The sequence below is a fragment of the Hoplias malabaricus genome, chromosome 6, assembly GCF_029633855.1.
Source record: "Hoplias malabaricus isolate fHopMal1 chromosome 6, fHopMal1.hap1, whole genome shotgun sequence".
In the NCBI taxonomy this organism is placed as follows: domain Eukaryota; kingdom Metazoa; phylum Chordata; class Actinopteri; order Characiformes; family Erythrinidae; genus Hoplias; species Hoplias malabaricus.
In genome coordinates this window covers 34,034,152-34,053,405 of record NC_089805.1, presented here as the reverse complement: position 1 = coordinate 34,053,405, position 19,254 = coordinate 34,034,152, and the positions used below count along the sequence as shown (strand labels likewise).

The window sequence follows — 19,254 nt, the reverse complement described above, 5'->3', positions numbered from 1 at the left end:
CATTGTCAAAGATATAGTAGGGAATTAATTTGTTTAATTCATATTCTAAACCAGACACTAACTCTGGAACTCACTGATTTGGAGCCACAAGTTAACAAGGAAGTTGAAGCATCTAGGCAGCTTTTGGACTCTCACCTTGAAGATGTTCCACCTCAGTTACTTACAGCGCTGGAGAAGGATGGGCGAACATTATCCCGTGCTTTTGATGCTGCAAAAGAGCTTTCCCAGAATGTTCTGCAGGGGATGAAAGCACACCGTAATGCACAGAAGGCAAGGCAAAATCAACATTTTACAATGTGATAAAGAAGTCACTTTTTTATTATTTTCAACATAAGATAGCCCTTTATGTCATCATGTCATTTCAGTATTTAATGCAGATACCTTTTGCTATAACTACTATTGTAATTTCTAATATCGACAAGTATCTACACTTTCAGCATTGTGTTATTACACAGCCATAAATTGTTGTTCAGATTGCACATTTACATCTTACATCCCTTTAGTTTATGAATGTTTCAAATTTGTTCAGTCACTTTTAAGTAGTTTTTAAAACACTAACTGGACATTGAATTCTTAAGTAAAAATATTATTAGTTTAAATCTTTGTTTGAATATTAGAGCATACAAGATTTTACCTTATGGAAGTTTGATGGGATTAATTCGTTATCTGAGGTTATATTGAGCAGTAGGTCCATGTTTTCTATACATTTAAGTTACCTTTCACAGTAACTCAGATAGTAGATACAATGATGGCCAATCTGTGTGAACCAACATGTAAAATTTAGTGCACTGTTTATTATATCTACTTTACAGCTCACCTATTATAGATGGTGTAAATATTTGTACATTATTTTGGTTCATAGGAGGCTGTGAATAGTGAATTGGAATATTTGAGTGGGCAAGTGGATAGCCTTCTCACCTGGCTTAAACAAACTGAAGCTCAGACGGACCAAGAGAATGATGGAAAGATGACAGAGAGTGATAGCAGAGCATTAGGGCACCTTACTCAAAGACTGCAGCAAAACAAGGTACAATACACATACTGGTCTATTTGCAGCATGTCCGTATAGTTTGAATATTTATTGTATTTTTATCTCATGGTTCACTTTCAGGAGTTGCAGGAGTCTCTCGCAGCACGCTCCAGTGATGTAAGCACGGTGGCATTTGATATCCAGGTGTTCATCTCAGAGCGTGCTCAAGATCTTGAACCAGAGCAGAGCAGGCATTTGTTAAGGCAGCTGCAGCAGCTGCAGAGGGCCTTCCACCAGGCATCAGGCTGTGCTCGTGCCAGGGCCGAAGCCCTCTCAGTCCAGCTAGCCAGTGAAGAGGAGAGAGAACTGAAAGAGAAAAAAAAGCAAGAGATTGAAAGACAAAGGGAGAAAGAGAAACTGACTGCTATGAAGAGAGAGGTTTGGAAATACTGCTTCCATGCTTACGCCTTAATTAAAAAAATAGCAGGAATATGCTTTGGTCATTTATTCATGAGCCATGACTCCTCAACCAGTATTTGCTCTATAAATCCAGTCCAATTAAAAAAGAGTAACTGGTCAGTAGTTTACTACAAATTGTATAATCGTACCGTTACATGAATGATTTTAAGTATTTTTATGAATCATTATGACATGCACCAATATTGATGTTATAGAAGTTAATTTGATTCATTTTGTTGGTTTTGCAATGCTAGTATTACTCACCTCCATAGTGCTTTTACCGCTTATTTTACAGCTTACTTTGCCAGTGTCTGTTATGCTTGATGCATGTGTGTTGATATAACATGAGTATTAACTGTCTGCCTTGCTCTTACAGATTGCCACAGAGGACAAGCGCTTATGCCACCTTGGATAAGGCTAGAGAATTAATTACAGCCTATTCAATTTTTTATACTGCTTTTTCCTTTTTCTTTCCAGCAAGAAAGAAAAAGGAAAATGGGTTACTGTTAAGACATTTGTGTTAACCTAAAATATTTTTTGCTGCTTGACTGACCTTTTGAAATAATGTTGTCTGCCCTGGATACATCTTGCTCAAAAGTACATATTTGTTGTGCCAAAATTAAAGTGTGCATAGTCATTTTAAAGAGGTTAAAAAAGGTTATGATTAAGCTCATCACATTTGGTAGAGGGGAACATATTGTGTGCTTGCCAAAATGTTCCATGTATCCATCTTTATTCTCTCTATCCATTGTTCTTTTGCTTCATCTTGTTTTTGGGTTTTAGGTTGTGCAGCAGCATAAGGCAGAGTGTTCACAGAAACTTGAAGGCCTCAGCATGTGGTTGGCTGGTGCAGCTAGTCTGCTAGCCAGTCAGAAAGCAGTATCAGATTCAGGAGATGTGAGCTTACTTCAGCAGAAACAGAGTGAGATTAAGGTGAGATCATAATCTGGTGTTGCAATAATAATATGTCATAATGTAATAACACTTGTTAGTGTTTTTACCTTAAAATTAGAGCTTCAAAATCATTTGAATGCTTTATTTACTTTTAATAGAGAGAAAAGAACTTCTGGGCTCAGAACGGCTGAAACAGCACTATGCAACTTCTTAAAGCCCCTGGGAACTCATTTTGAAATTTAGTATCATTCTAAATTTGGGTGTTATGCGAAACATTCAACACAATTTTAATAGAAAACACAAAACAGAAATATGGTTAAATAAGCTCTTTCCTCAAAAATGAGCTTTCTGAGAACAGTGTGTGATTGGTCTGGGTAATACTGGCATAAGCAGCAGGTAGTGTCGTAGTCACACAGCTCCAGGGACCTGGAGGTTGTGGGTTCGATTCCCGCGCTGGGTGACTGTCTGTGAGGAGTTGGTGTGTTCTCCCTGTGTCTGCGTAAGTATCCTCCGACAGTCCAAAAACACACGTTGGTAGGTGGATTGGCGACTTAAAAGTGTCCATAGGTGTAAGTGTGTGAGTGAATGTATGAGTGTGTGTGTTGCCCTGTGAAGGACTGGCGCCCCCTCCAGGGTGTATTCCCGCCTTGCGCCCAATGATTCCAGGTAGGCTCTGGACCCACCGCAACCCTGAACTGGATAAGCGGTTACAGATAATGAATGAATGAAGATAGAGGGTCTGGAGTTGATGGGTCACTGATGTTTGTTTGAAATTCGAGTTATATATATTTTTTTTTTGTCCAAAACAGCATTTACAATGATTGTGTCTAGTTTTGCTCTTTGTTGTTTTATGGACAGACAGTATTTTTGTAATTTAATATTTATTTATTTAGTCCTAGCACACTAGAATAATTTTTAATATTTAATTACATTTGATATTGTTAAACACATTTATTTTTTATTTTTTAAACACTTGCATTTAGGAAGTACAGAAAGATCTTCAAACCAAAGGTGATGGACTGATGGAGACAATACGGTCAGTGGAAGAGTTCCTTGTTGAGCGTGGGGATGATCTGAGCCCAGAGGAGAGGTCCAAACTGCAGGGCACTCTAACAAGCATGAAGCAGCAATACAGCACACTCACGCAAAATGCTCAATCCACAGTGGTACAACTGGACACTGCCATCAGCACAACACTCCAGCAAAACACACAGAGGGTAATTTAACTTTTACTTTGCTGTTTGCATTTTGCTTCCCTCTCTTGAGTGCCACCTTATACTATGTTCTTGTGTTCTTTCCTTTTCCTGGAAGGCTAAGGCAGAGGAAGAGCTGCAGGAGACTCAGGGAAAAATTGACACACTGCTTCAAGAATTGTCATCATTGGACAGCTCCAGAGGGAGATCTCTTGGGGAAACAGTTCCAGATGCTGCAATTGTCATATCACCACAGGGCACTCTCAGTTCTCACAGTGATAAGCTGAAGGTCAGCACTGAACTCAAGTACATGTGACATGATCCAACATTTTTTTCTCAACATGAGTAGTGTTGACTTCTTCAGTCAAGAGTGAATGTGCATGTGTAAACCTGACCTTAACTACATTCTTGTTTGCAAGACAATTAATCTCGTTTCTACAGAAGTGGAACATTTAACTTCTGAAAAGAAGATTGAACATGTCACACATTTGTAATATTTACAAACTCAGTGTTAATGTGATGTCTTTTTATGTTAATGTAATGTTTGATATTTGTATTGTGCTGATCCAGGCTGAGCTGCAACATTTACAAGCCCAGCAGGCTCATCTCCTACAGGTGGCCCATTCCACACGCTCATTGCTTGAACAGCCTGACTCCAGCGTGCCCCCAGAAGAAAAGCAACATCTGCGTGCCAGGCTAGATCAGCTGCAGAACCAGCACCAGGAGCGCCTCCAGAGTTGCCAGGACAAACTGAGGCAGACAGAAGCACTTCGAGATGAACTTACCAAGTTTCTGCAAGAACACGGGAATCTTTTGGCATGGCTGGAACAGACTGAGCAGGGCCTTTGTTCTTTGGGGCAGGGAGAAGCTGATTCACAGGCTCTGAGAGACAGGCTTGAAGAGCATAAAAAGGTATTCACCATTAAAACTAGAAAATTGCTTGATGAAATATTGTCTAAACTGTCCTTAACAGTTACCCAGTGGTGAAAAGATTTGAGGATTTATGTTTCATGAAAAAATAGTCTTTTTCAATAGTGTTTTCTTTATAAGGTTTGGTGTAAGCTTTGAACATGGGAGTTATTAAAATTCTGTTGTGTCCTTGGGTCACAACCCCACAAGCAGCAGACATCCTCCTTTATTTTATGGCCAAAGTTGTCCTATAATCATATTCTGTTGTGTACATTAACCCAAATTATAAATACTATAATTAATCTTCATTTTTAGCTGGCAGAAGATGTAATCTGCCATAAGGCAGACTTGCGCTTCGTTTCCATCTCTGGTGAGAAGGTGCTGGACTCTGTTCAGGGAGCTCTAGAGAGAATGGGTGGTGCTGACCCAGCTTTAGAGTCCACAAGAGAATTGGTCAGTGACAAGCTGCTAGATTCTACACAACGCTATACTTTACTGCAAAATAAGGTAGGCACTGCAACTTGTCACTTTTAAATTCATATTTAATGTGTACTTTGTCTTTATCTTCTTTTTATATTATTGTAAATAAATTAATTATTGAACCCTCTTTGTACTTTTGTAGTCTGTAGATCTTGGTACTCATTTGTCTACTCTACTGGAGCGGTACCAGCAGTACCAGGATGAGGCTAGTACTCTGGATTCATGGCTGAGTGCTCAGGAGCAAAATGAGAGCATTTTCAAATCCAGCGGGGAGAAGACGGACACACAAACACTACAGAATACATTGAATGCAGTAAAGGTAAGAAGGAGCAGTTTTGTCTGAGCTTTTCTGTGCTATGTACAGAGAGTATAATCGATGAAAAATGTATTGTATGTGTAATTTTATTAAAAAAAGATAACTTTCTTTATTATTATTAATCTCAGCATCTTCAGGATGAGCTAGCAGAGCGCTTGGTGCAGTTGGAGAAATTGAAGAGAGCAGGGAAAGTGCTCACCAATACCCAGGAGCCTCCCACACTTAAAGCAACAGATATCAATACTGCTATAGGTACCTAAATGTATTATATATATATATATATTATATTTATAATATATCCCCTTTTGAAGATTGGATTATTATTGTTTTCATGTTGTTAAATACTCTTGATTCCCTCTTTCAGATACTCTTGAGGGTAGATTTGGAGCTCTGTCAGAGAGTGCCTCGCGGAGAGCCGAGGAGCTCCAGACTGCTGTTGCTCAGTCTGTCAGCGTTCAGGAGGGGCTCAAAGCTTTGCTGTCCTGGCTGGATGGTCTAATATTAAATCCTGGGTTAGTCCAGCCTACTGCTGAAGCAGTGCAGGAGGCCCTCACACAAAATCAGGTATCCAGTGTCTTTGGTTGTGCCCCATTTTAAGGCTAAGTTAGCAAAATAAAACACCTTAAACCATTTCTTTAAAAAAAAATTCCTGTATTTTTGAATTGGAGTTGCAAGATGTTTGTAACTGAAAGGTTAGCATTAGCACTATACACCACAGATTTGCTTCAAATTGTGAAGTAACTTAAAACAGAATTTATTATGCTTTTGACAGTGTGATACATTAAATGAAAAGGTATACATATGAAACTATTTTATAGCCATTGCTTTTTGTTTGTTTTATAACAGAAACTGCGGCAGGAACTGTTGTCACGACAGGGCAGTGTAGAGGCTACTCGTGACTCTGTGTCCAAGCTCTTAAAATCTGCAGATGCAGCAACAGTCTCTGGACTGCAGGGGGCACTGCAGGACCTTACTCAGCGCTACACATCAGCCCAGAACCAGCAGGCTGAGAAAGAAGCTGAACTGCGGGGTGTTCTACCCAAGCTGGAGAGTTTTGAGCGTCTGAGCACGGACCTCCACAACTTCACACAGACCCGAGAGAGAGCACTGAGCCTTGGGGGCCAGCCAGAGCACAGTGTGGAGGACTACAAACACACCATAGAGGTAATAGATTTCGTCTACATATGACAGCCATGACATGAAATTTAAATGGCAAAAAAGATTAATTCATTTTATTACATTTTTTCTCATTAGGAGGTGCGATCAGAACTTTCCCAGGAAGCAAGTCGGCTCCAGTCATTTATGGAGCTTGGTACAGACCTAAGCAAGTCTGGAATACTTGCCAACACACACAGCCTTCTGGACTCAACCAAAGAGGTGTCTGAGGAGTTTGCCCGACTAGAGGCCTGTGTCAATGAAAAGTGAGTTCTTGGCACTAAGGCAAAAGAAAAAAAAAAAAAGACAATCACTTGTCTTTTTGAAAATCCTTTCAAACCCAGATCCCCTATTGACTGAGCCATATTTTAATTCACCTGCTTAGTGTGGAATATTTAAAAATAAAAAAAGTGTAATGCCAATATTCCAAATATTTTTCACTCTTATTTTGCCCTTGTCCCAAAAATTTTGGAATGTGTAGCAGGCATCAGATTCCACATTTGTTTGTATTTTGTTCAGCCAATACGTTTTTTCATTCTTTGTCATTTTGTCATTTAAGCAAAGGTTCTAGGGAACAAACAAATCACAGATTTTGGAAATGGGCTTTGTAGAAGTGAGTCATGTCAGTGTCTATTCTGAGACACTAAAAATTATATGATCACTTTATTTTGAGTGCTCAGCATCATACAGAGCAACTCCCATTCAAGATGGTTTTCTGGAGGTTTGTGTGTTGAAATGCCAAGTGAGAGAAGGCTTGTAAATGTTTTCCCCATGGAAAAGAGTTTAACAGCCATTTTGTCATAAGGGATGTGGGATTAAAGTTATACAGCATGTCTAAAGACTTGATTTTTTTTATAACTTTAATGTAGGCTTTATAAGACCCTGGGTCTGTGAGGATTCCCTCAAAAAGGCATGTGTTGTTACTATCTACAAGTATGTAGCCCAATTGTGAAAGTTTATTGGGTGGTTTTGTGGCTTAAATGACAGTGGAGAACAAATAGACTTTAAGGCTCTTAAAATGAATGTTATTCTATAAACCAATCCATAATCTTCCACAGAATGTAAAGCACTTGAATCTAGATAAGTGCTATATTTCTAATATGAGCCCTTCCAATCTCATATTCCCATTAAATTAAATTAGTTTATCATAGTGACATTCTGTGATTAATCATGCAAGTTAAAAAGCTAGCATTTCCTTGTTGTTGTTTTTGTTGTTTAAAAAAAGAGATAAAGAAATGTAGCGTGGCATACTCAACAAACTAGTTAGAGGAAGAGGAAATATTTCAATATTTATAATGTTCTAATTCTATAATATTTCAATATTTTAGTTTTTATACTATTTGAATAAGAATCTCTAATCTCTAACGAGTCTCAAACACATGAATTAATTTTGAAGAGTGCTGCTTAGACAATAAAACACCTCAATATTCCACCTTCAACAACTTTGTAAGAGATAAAGGCTGAGAGGCACAAGAAAAAAAATGTGCCAAACGTCTCGCATCACTTGTTCGTGTGCAGGAGAGAAAAAGACAGTGAGAGTGAGAGTTGGTTAATTCATTGCATATTTCAGCATAAAAATGATGTAATCTAGCTTCTGAACATAGCAGGTGGGACGCTGTGACTCAATTCTTTTTTCTTTTTCTTTTTTTTTGTGATCACCACAGGCTCAGTGCAATCCAGAGATGTGAGCTGCACTTGGGGCAGTTCCGTACACTCTCTAGCTCCCTCCTTAAATGGCTGCAGACAGTGCAGGAAAAGTTGCCTGCTAAAGAACCAAGCCTCAGCACTGAGGGCCTTCAGAAGAGGGTTCATGAGCTTAAGGTGGGTCTAGAGTATAGCTTTGTCATAATAAGGTATAATAATGATCTGATTTGCAATGTGTCATTAGGAGATTCTCCAAAGGATATAGTCTAAACGTTTAGTGTTATTGTGGCCCACCAGGGAGCCAAATTGCTGTTTTTGGTGTGAAGTATGATGATATTCATCATTTTCTCTGTAATTGCTTAAAAAAAAAAAATCAAGAAAGTTGATAGATGTATTGTATTCAAACATGCGTACCAAAAGCTGCTTGTGACTATCTCTCAGGACCTGCTGAATGAATGGGTGTCCCAAGGCAGCCAGGTTGAGGAGCTGAACAAAAGCAGCTCACAACTAGAGAGTCAGATCATCAACGTCACCGCTTCACGCAACAAAACTGGTAAGATTACAGCTGTGGCAGTCATATGACACTATGGAATTCTGGGTTTTTAATCTCAGTTTAATTTCTGTTCATAGGCTTAGACAGATCTTGAATATAATTTTAAACTACAAAATATATTTTGGCCTGATTTGTTGTTATTTTTATAGAAATAAATATACATATAGCAAAACTGCTTGTTGAGTTATTAACCCTCATGGTGAAATCAATTACATGCCTTTAGTGAACACACAGTTTGTTTTTTTAGTATACACACACACACATACACACACACATGCACGCAACTGGAGAATTAGGCTGCCAGTCATAACACCCAGAGAGCAGTTGGGACGTTAGGTGCCTTGCTCAAGGGCACTTCAGCTCTGGATATTTAGGGAGGAGAAAGCATAGCCCCCCCCCCTTCAATTTTCTTGCAAGTGCTGGGGATTGAACCATCAAATTTTAGTTCCAAGCCTGCACCCACCTCGTGAGGTTTGTATATTAATTTATTACTGAAACAAAAAGAACAAAAAAAAATAAAATCTTTCCTGACATTTACAAATATCTTCAAATGAAAAAATAAAGGCCAAAAAAAATAAAGCTACTTGTAAAAAAAAAAAAAAAAAACATTGCATTAGGACCTGGAAAAGCTGCACTAGGACAAAAGGGGACTACTTGTACACATTTAATGTTTTGTTTTGTATTATTTAGTTATTTCGTTATTTTCTTAAGTATGTCTGTCCAAACCTGGCACTGATACCATTTGTATATCAGGGATGTCAAATACATAACCTAAATCCTTTCTTTACATTAGTAAAAGTATATATGTCTGCCCGAGTGTCTTGTGTGTTTTTCTTGTGTGAGCTTATGTTTGTATAGTGGTCTGTATAGTGGTCATAGCTCTATGTGCAAGTGCTTATGTGTACATAGTGTTTGTGCATGTGTGTATAGCAGCAGTGTTTGAGTGTATGCCTCTCTCCCAGGTTTTTCGCAGCTCAATGGTGCCACAAGCTCCAGCAGTGTCAATGGCATTCACACCTGCAAAGGTGAGCTCCTTCCAGCTTGCAGTCACAGAGCATCCCTGAATGCCTTTTACTGCAGGGCACTTAACATCCATCATAAAGCCATTCTTTCATTCACAAATGTTTTATGTTTGATCATACTCACAACAAGACAATCATGCAATGCCTTGCCCCTTTCCCTCGTCTGTCAGTGAGCTTTTACACTTTATTTGGCATGTTGTTTGTAGCTTTGGTCCATGTACATTTGTTTTTTCTTTCAAATAAAAAGGGGTTGTAGCCCCTGAACTCCCAAGGCAGTATTTCCATTATGCAGAACATAATCATGGAAAAATAAATTGTGAAATATTTACATACTTAAAGGTCTGTTGGCATTTTAAGACAATGTAGTAAATGTAAGTTTCTACATGAAGTTTTTTTCCTATTTAAAAGACATTATTTATTTATTTTATTTTTTTTTTATGTGGGCATAAAAAATATGACAAATACAATTTATTTCACATAAATATACTAATGTGTTCAGTATTTAGTATGTTTTGAGATGGTGAAATATTCAGATTATAAAAATTCTGATTAAAATAATAATAATAATTAAACCCATAAATTTGTGTCTTAAATATTCAGTTCACAAAAATATGAATCTAGGCCAAAGGTCAGCCTTTTAGTGAAAGTAGGAAAAGCCTTCTGTGAAGTGAACACTTTAATCTGTAAGCCTGAGCAAAAGGGGTTTAGGTTTTGAAGTGATCAAGGGATCTGAGTATCAGAACACACAATGCCTTGTCACTTTGTGGCCATCACTGTGGCTTAAACACCATTTATGCTGCATTTAGCCAAGCTCCTTAAACACTAGTGTTTTACTGGACGCTCAGACAGAAATATGTTTAAAGTTGTTGAGATATTATCATAACCTCTTATTCATATGTGGGTGGTGTTTCTGTGATACACATCTTTCACTTTCTGACTGAAAGTCAGCTCCTCTGGCCATAACTCGCACCAACACAGTGGACACAGCTGACTGTCACTGCCTTTCTGACAAGTTCACTGCAGCTTTTCTGTTTAACTTTACACAAAAACAGATGAGATCTCCAAATAATTAAAGCCACAACAACAGAGAGCATGTGGTGTGATATTTTAACAAGACTGTTATATATAGACGTTTAAACTTTCTACATAAATGTCCTTTTCTTTTATCAAGTATATAATATTCTGTTTAATAATAATCAAGATTTATTGTCATTTCAACTAATGTATAGTACACAGTGAGACGAAACAACGTTCCTCCAGGACCATGGTGTAACAGAAACACAAGTGCAACACAGTAAAAGTGCACACAGACCGACAGTACAACACAATACAGACAAAATGTGCAGTGTGAACTGCAGAAGATCTGCACAGCAGTCTAAACATCACCATTAAAATGTAAAATTAAAATTTAAAATCTTTTCAGCTCCTGCCATGGTCCTGAGTTTTCTTTTGTAAAAAAATTTAGTGTAATTTCAGCACAGTGTCTCAGTTTTGTAGTTTGTTGTGAATAGACAAGGTTTCTATGATCATAAACTGTCCTGAACTGCACGATTTTTGTGTTATATCCTACAGCAAGTTAAACAGAGCTTTCCCCCAGGCTTGGTCTGTTTTTGTGTAAATTTAAAGTTAAACAGAGGTGCTGTGTAGATGATAAATTGGTCAGAAGGAACCTCAGTCAGTATTTGTCCGATTAAACACTGCTGGACATTTACTCTGGCTGAGAAGCCTGCTGGTAGGCCTCTGTCCTATATTTTTATTGTTAAGTTTTGAATTTTTAAATCTGCATATTTCACCAACTCAAAATTTCAAAATGTTTATAAAATGTCACACAAAAATAATTCAAATATAAATCATAAAGTAAAGTAAATATAACTCAAATTCAGATAAATATATTTCAATTATTAAAAATTCAGATTCAAATATTTTGGTACCTGATTTAGCTTCATATTGATCTCTGTGCTCTCATTGTGCTGAAAACACCAGCAGCTTATTTGTTTGTTTTGTAAAATTTAATTGATTTTATTTTTTATTATTATCATTTTTTTTCCACTTTAGTAATCAAAGCAACCATAAAGTGACAGCTGCACTTTTAAACAAATAGCACTGTGGAATTGATTTTTTTTTTTGACTGACCAAAAAACCATTTATAACCATTACAATTTTTTCAGATGTGATTGGGACATCTCTAGGGAAAAGCCTTGTCATTACTATTCACCTACACTCAGTATAATTCTGTCATTTTCTTCTCTTCTGTCCTTTCTCTCATTCCCTCTCTCTTGCTTTCAGACCTGACTGAGATCCAGGTGGCCGTAGCAGAGGTTAACAATAGGTATGAACAGCTGGGTAACAATCTGCAGGAGAGACAGGGCAAGCAGCAGGCATTTTTGGAGCTGCATCAGAAGGCCAGGCAGGACACTGAGACTCTGTTGCAGTGGTTGGGTCCTCGTGAGCATTGTCTGACCCAGGGACAGACTGCCTCACCTTCACGGCCTGAGGTGGTGCGGGCTCAGGCCCAGGAGAACAAGGTAATCTCAGAGGATTAGATTTCTAATGTATCTAAATTTTCAGTTTTATGGTTGCCTAATGCTTACATGGATGTTATGTTATGCAATGGCTTCTGTAAAACATGGGACAAATGCATGGATAAGGACTTGTAATTTGACTGAGCTGAACATGGCCTTTCTAGCCTACTGGTGTCAATCCAAGTTACATAATCAATAATCTGACTGCATGATATCTTTGCCACGCAGGCCTTGCTGTCAGAATTTGTAGAGCGTTCTGGGAAAGTGGAGGATTTGAAGAACACCCTGAAACAGCTGATAAGAGAAAACCCAGATTCCCCTGAAACAGAGATCTGGAAACAGCAACTCAAAGACATAGGTCAGTAAAAAAATGACAAGTAAATACAATAAGATGGAGTTAATAAGGGGAAAGGGCTGCTTCCTGAACAGTTTTTGCCAACAATTTGCCACCACCTCAGTGCTGTGCTTACATTAAGTATTCTATAACTGATCAAAAATGTCTTTGTGTGAGAGGATTTTGCTATTCATGTGCCATTTTGTCATATTTTGCAACAGTAAATGTGTTTGTGTGGCACTGCTGAACTAAAAATATCACTGTGGGGGCTGTGGTTCTTAAAGGTTGAGGGCCCTCTGGTACACCAAACAAAAGCATGGTACGGTGTGTAGGCTGGAGGAACTGGAAAGAGGCCGGAAGATGAAGCGAGCTTCAGGAAAAGCATTCAGTTCCCACACTATATGATATTTCACGACTCAACAGATCAAACCAATTCTAGAAGCAGAACCAGTCCACAGACCTTGTATTTTATTTAAAACGCACCTGAATGCCAAGCTGGCTTTTCATATGAGACACCAAAAGACTATGGAAGCATAAATATGTTCTTTCCTGAATTGCAGGGTGAATTTATTTTTCTTTTTTTTTTAATCCTGATACCAATGCAGATGCTGACCTAAATTAGAAGCATTGGACATTTCTTTTACCATTATATCGCATTATTCCTAGGCCCACACTGCCAATTGAGGTACCCCGAGACTCTTCATGTTTGTCAGGGATGCCAGAGCATCCAGTTATTGCTGTTACGGTTTCTAGAAGCATTGTATAACCAATGTTTGTTTTAATCAGCTACATTCATATTTGTTCCTGTTTTTAGACTCTCGATGGGAGAAAGCAAATAAGACAGCAGCTCAGAGGCAGACGGAATTAGAGACATGTGCTGACAGGCTGGGCAGCTTTGCATCGGCAGCCAATCAACTAAGTCCCTGGCTGAGAGAAAAAGAGCTGATGATGAGTGTGCTTGGTCCCCTCAGTATTGACCCCAATATGCTCAACACTCAGAAACAGCAAGTACAGGTATTAAAAAAAAAAAAAATATATATATATATATATATATATATATATATATATATATATATATATATATATATAGACAGATGGGTAGATATATAGATATAATTAATTTGTTTTGTGCTTTTATATTGAACATATATTTTACAAGAGTTACCAGAGCCAGATTATAAATATCTTTACTAGTGAGCCTTGGCCAAGAAAGCAACAAGCTTTTCACAGAACAAGGTTTACAGCACACAGTGGATTATTGAAGTCACATTATTAATGTAATACATTTAACAAGACGTGCAAGCATATTGTTACTATTCTTTAACCATTAACCTTAAATCAGTCAAAGAAATAAAATCCTTCAGCTTTAAATATTTCTGCACATCTTTCCAATTTAAAGGATATTTTTACCATAATATTACAGTTTGTAAGTAAATGTGATGCTTCACTGACCTGTAATAAGGAGAATAGGACCTATATCCTTACTGCTCGAGGCTCAGCACTGCAGACACTGCACTATGTACATTTTGCAGGAGAGTTTAGTAGATTTACTCTAGTTCATTTTCACATTTTCTCTCTCCCCCCAGTTCATGCTACGTGAGTTTGAGACACGACGTCCTCAGTTTGACCAGCTGACTCAGGCAGCAGAAGGTGTCCTCTCTCCTGCAGGGGACCAGGGTTCTGGGTCTGGTCAGGATCTGATGGAAGTGCAACAGGAGCTGACCGACATCACCAGCCAGTGGGATGACCTGACTTCTCGTCTCTCTAGACGCTCTGGGCAGATAGACCAAGCACAGGAAACTAGTGAACACTTCCAGACCCTACTGAGGGAACTCTCTTTCAGTGTGGCTGATCTGGCTGAGAGGCTGGATGCTCAGGCCTCCTTAAGTGCACAGCCTGAAGCCTTGCGCCGCAGGCTGCAGGAGACAGGGGAGATCCGTGCAGAGCTGGAGCAAAGGAAAAGCCAGTTGGCCAAGGCTGAGCAGCTGTGTGTGGAGCTTAGTGCCATTGTAGCAGAGCCATACCTCAGAGAAGAGCTGAACAAGAGACTGGAGAGTGTCAGTGGCCCACTCAACAGCCTGGAGGAAAAAGCAGGTGAGTCAGGCTTAACTTAACTCCAATAATTTAATTAATCCAGGCTTCAGGTCCATCTGATTGTTACTGTATATTACTAGGGTTGTAGTCATAACCTACAGCAAAATTAGGAGCTAAACAATTTAAGAAAATAAACACGTGGAGTCAATATACACTGACCAATGACTATTTTTTTCTCTTTCTCTCTCTCTGTCTGCCTCAGCGGATGGTCTGTCCCAGCTTCAGTCAGCCCTTTCTAGCACACAACAGTTCCAGCATATGTTTGAGGAGCTTCGTGGCTGGTTGGACGGGCAGGCTGGGGAGCATACAAGCAGTGTGTCAGATCCCCTCCCCTGCCAGCCAGAAGCTTTGCAGTCGCTGCTAACCAAGCAAGAGGAACTCCTTAAAGGTGTGGCTCAACAGCGTGGGTCCTACGATCTTATCCAGGCTGAGGGTGCTTCTCTCCTGGCTTCGTTACCCACTGGAGATGAACGCTCTGCCCTACAGACCCGACTGGCCACCCTCCAACAAGACTGGGAGAGCCTGTCTCAAACCCGCAGTGAAGGGCTGGCTCGTGTTAAAGAAACACTGTCCCGTGCTGTACAGTACAAGCAGCATCGGGATGAGCTAACTCCCTGGGTGACAGATTGTGAGAGGAGAGAGTCAGAGATCCAGCCTTCTTTGGACCCTACTGCCCTGGATGATGCATTGCAGAAAGCCAGGCAGTTAGGCTTAGATGTGGATCGCCATCGTCCCCAGCTGGAGGCTCTGAACTTGGCAGCAGACCAGCTTCTGGAGCAGAGCAGAACTGGAGAGGAGGTGGTGAGGGATGAGAAAGCCCAGTTGAACCGCAGAGTAGATGGCCTGTCCGAGAAATTACATGGCCGCACGGCTCTGCTGGAGGAGCTAGGCAGTAGACTGAAAGAATTTGAAGATGGAAGGCAGGCAGTTGAAAGAAGGCTAGAGGCAGCCAAGCATCAGTTGGAGGTCCAGGAGGCGCTAGGTCCACAGGCATGCAGCAACAAGAGTCTAGAACGGCTCCGCAGCCAGCAAGAAATGTTGAACACTCTGCAACCCCAGGTGGTGTATCTGCGGGATCTAGCCCAAGGGCTAGTTCAGGACATGCCACAGGCAGCAGGGAGCAGTGGTGAGGGAGAACAGCGCTTGGTGCAGCAGGCCCGGGACACAGAGAAAGAATTAGAGGAAGTCACTGAAAAGGTGAGGATAGTGAATTGTTTGTAATCTGCTGTACTTCTGTAGTTTGTTAACTCAGAAACACAAGATAAAATGCGAATGGTTGGTGATACTAGCTTCCTGTTTGTGGCGTATTAGTATATGGGAGGGGGGGAAACTTTTCAAGAAGGGTGGTGACCATGGTGGCCATTTTGAAGTCGGCCATTATGGATCCAACTTTTGTTTTTTCAATGGGAAGAGGGTCATGTGACACATCAAACTTATTGGGAATTTCCCAAGAAACCAACCATTCCCATTTTATTAAGGTGTATCCATATAAATGGCCCACCCTGTATATTAATATTGTTAAGCAGTGTTTCTGTCTGAGCATGTGAAAGTCAGAGTCTTCTGCTATATTTGTTTTTTCACATCTCAGACTAAGTTTTAAATTAATTTTTATATTAGCATGTTTCTATACAATGATACCTTTCGTAAAATATTATTACATATTAATTATTACAATTGACATGTTCAGTCACTGTCACCTGTTAGGTTTTTAACAGCATTCAGCTTGTCAGTTGTGATACTGAAGTCACAAAACTTCAAAGCTATGGTTCCAAGTGTTTTTTTAACAGTGATTCTGAACTGTTTTTTCTAAACCCCAACTCAACAATGTATGATTAACTTTGATCCACTGATAGACTCAGACTCAGAGACTAGTAGGTCACTCCATTTACAAATGCACAGCCCAATATTCAGTTTATTGGGAAACTGTCCATCTACATGTTAAAAAAAAACGTACATCACATTGCATTTTACTGTCTATTTCACAGATTGAGCAGTGCTGCTCATCTTTGGAGTCACGCCTCCAGGGTGTTGGAGAAGTTCAGTCCAGAGTCCGTGATGTTTTCTCCCGATTAGCTGACCTGGATGATGAGCTGGACAGCCTGAGCCCTGTGGGGCGCGATTTGGACTCCCTAGCTTCGCAGGCTGAAGCAGTGAAGGGCTTCTTGTCTCGCCTGGCAGTCCTTCGAGCTGAGCTGGAGGGTCATGGGGGTGAGTGCACTGCCATGCTGCGGAGAGAGGGCAGCTCTCCAGACCTGCTGGCCCTCAGGAGGGAAACAGAGGCACTGAGCCGGCAGGCTTCAAAGCTTGCCGAGCGTGGCCAGGGCCGGTTGTCCCTTATAGAGGTGGCTGAAGAGAGGGTGAAGGAGTTCTACACCCGCCTCACAGAGATGCAAACGCTGCTGGACCAGGCAGAGGAAGGGATAAATGCACAGGGCATTGTGGGAACCGAAGTAGAGGTGATCAGACAACAGCTTCAAGAGTTCAAGGTAAGAGAAGAGGCTTTTTTTACTAAAAAGCATTTAAACGTTTGTATCAGATGACACTCTGTAATTGTGGCTCAGAACACTGCTTCATATTTGGAATTCCTCTGAGCACTGAGAAGTCTGTTGCTTATGATTCATGCGGAGGCATGGCCTGGAAACTTTTTTCAGCCACTTCTCTTTGTGAGATTTGAAGGGTATTTTTTTTCTCAGCTGCCTTGGGTGAATATGAAAGATTTTCTCTACCAGCCAGTCCAATTTAAATATAAACGTCCTCAGACGGCCTGTAATTTGATATAAATTATGCCGTTTGCTGAGACTGAACAAGGCCAGGCAAGTGTGTCAAGGCCATCAAGTGGCAATATTAACCCTCACTAAATCAACTCCAGCCACTAGCCCCCATCTGGGTTCTTGTCCCAGCATGCTTCTCTGAGGGGGGAGAAGGAGTAGATGAAGGGCAGGGAAAAAAACCAGCAATGATGCCACTAATCGTGCTTCTCTGCTGAGAAATCTCTTTCATTGTGGTGTCCTGCCTCCCTCAAACTTACCTCCACCCCCAGGCTGATCAATGGTGACCTCCACACACACACTCTCCCTTGCAGCTGTATAGTTCATCTCTCTGATTATGTGTCAGTCCCTATCCTGCTATTACTCACACACCTCCGGAGTATGAAGTGAAAGGGAGCGAGACGTGTTTAAAGTTGGTAGCGAGTGTGGGTGTACAGGAAATGAATGATGTGGGACCAGGGTTGATAGAGGTTCTTGGAGTAGGAGAGCGTGAATCAGACTTTTCTGTATCAAACCCACCTTGCTGAGTCACAGTCACTGGGACCATTTGGCAGTTACATAGCATCTATTTGCTGTGAAATGTTCTCTGAGAGCTGCTCTTGCCTCCTGCTGTTCAGTGCCAGCTATGAGAGCTCATTAGACCTGTCACTGTATTGATGGACACTGAGCTATATCTGAGAGCAAAAATGAATCACGGGAACATTCTCTGCTCCCACTGTCTTTGCATCAGAGCACCAATGACTCGTCCAGCTTGGTTCTGCATGAAATATATATTCAGGTGGTTGTGCTTATTTGAAAATTCACCTGGGATTGATCCAGTATGCACAGGCTGTTTTTAAAGTTCAGAGTTTTAAGTTTCAAAAACCGTGCTTTGGCTGTGGTATTCTGTGCTGTCTACACGTCTAACTCGTGGCTTTGTTTAAAAAGACAGACCTGAGATTTACACTCCCTAATTACATGGTCAAGAACAGCACACTTGACTATTCCTCTTCCCTAAACTTGTCTCTCCCCACAGCAGGCAGAAGAGATCTGCAGAAGAAAAAAATTAAGGAATTAACAAATGCAGCTGCAAAACGCTTTAAAGTCATGAGACACCAAAGCATAGTGGAAAACAAAATGTGGCAGAGCATTGGATCAGTACAGGAGAAATGCTACTCATTGAAGAGCCTAAGACAGTGCTTCAGAATATGGGTAGACAGTCTGTACATGGGGGTATTTTTAGGAAGCACTGAAATGGGGTCTCACACATTAAACTGAGTTAGAGGGATGAAAAGAATGCTAGCTAAGATTTGCTTGAGATCTTCTTTCATGCTACTTGGCTGTCAAGATGTATTTTTTTCCATCGTCTCTAGACCCTTGACTCACACACGAACTCTCTCTTTCTTTTGTATGAACCCCTGTAACCCCAACTCCCTACGAGCATACACACACCCCCTTTCTCAGACCCCTGTTCCACTTACTAATGAAATGTGTGAAGGTAATTTGGCAAACCCCAGTGCCTGTCTGCTGTGAAAAAAAGGCCACCCCCGACCCCCTTCCCTGCAAACCAGACTCCATTTCGTAGACATCCAATCCAAAGTAATGATGTCATTGCTGAATTTAGAGAGGGGGAGGTAGGATACACCCAAATGAGCAAGTCGTGTGTATATCTGGGTCTGTGTGCCTGATACAAAGAAAAGAGGTCTTGTTTTAATACATAACCTTTTTGATTGGGGATGGCTAGCATTCAGAATAAAAAGTTACTCATTTGTACTTTTTAACTTCACACTCAGACATCAGCCATCTACGGCCAACTCAACAAACAGTTCTCTGTTTTAGGAGCCTGTAATTTTGTAGTCATGTCCAAAAATACAGATAAAATCATGATGGTGAACAATGGCGCATGTGTATGACCCACAATAAAAGGCAATAAGTAGCATATGGTGATAAGTGACCATTTTG

The 19,254-nt window shown here is 40.3% G+C and overlaps 1 protein-coding gene across 2 annotated transcripts in view; it reads left to right on the top strand.

Moving 5' to 3' along the window:
• Positions 1–19,254, top strand: part of macf1a (microtubule actin crosslinking factor 1a) — a 152,952-nt gene that overhangs the window by 94,665 nt on the left and 39,033 nt on the right. The window contains exons 39-60 of one of the 2 annotated variants that reach the window (XM_066673522.1): positions 55–270; positions 863–1,027; positions 1,112–1,408; positions 2,213–2,362; positions 3,307–3,540; positions 3,635–3,805; positions 4,087–4,428; positions 4,741–4,932; positions 5,048–5,224; positions 5,350–5,473; positions 5,586–5,785; positions 6,068–6,385; positions 6,476–6,642; positions 8,041–8,197; positions 8,462–8,573; positions 9,536–9,598; positions 11,882–12,120; positions 12,346–12,475; positions 13,266–13,465; positions 14,038–14,545; positions 14,748–15,742; positions 16,531–17,031. In XM_066673522.1, coding sequence (XP_066529619.1) covers positions 55–270; positions 863–1,027; positions 1,112–1,408; positions 2,213–2,362; positions 3,307–3,540; positions 3,635–3,805; positions 4,087–4,428; positions 4,741–4,932; positions 5,048–5,224; positions 5,350–5,473; positions 5,586–5,785; positions 6,068–6,385; positions 6,476–6,642; positions 8,041–8,197; positions 8,462–8,573; positions 9,536–9,598; positions 11,882–12,120; positions 12,346–12,475; positions 13,266–13,465; positions 14,038–14,545; positions 14,748–15,742; positions 16,531–17,031 — 5,658 coding nt within the window. The remainder of the gene's footprint in view (positions 1–54; positions 271–862; positions 1,028–1,111; positions 1,409–2,212; positions 2,363–3,306; positions 3,541–3,634; positions 3,806–4,086; positions 4,429–4,740; positions 4,933–5,047; positions 5,225–5,349; positions 5,474–5,585; positions 5,786–6,067; positions 6,386–6,475; positions 6,643–8,040; positions 8,198–8,461; positions 8,574–9,535; positions 9,599–11,881; positions 12,121–12,345; positions 12,476–13,265; positions 13,466–14,037; positions 14,546–14,747; positions 15,743–16,530; positions 17,032–19,254) is intronic. The other variant, XM_066673523.1, reaches the window with a different exon arrangement.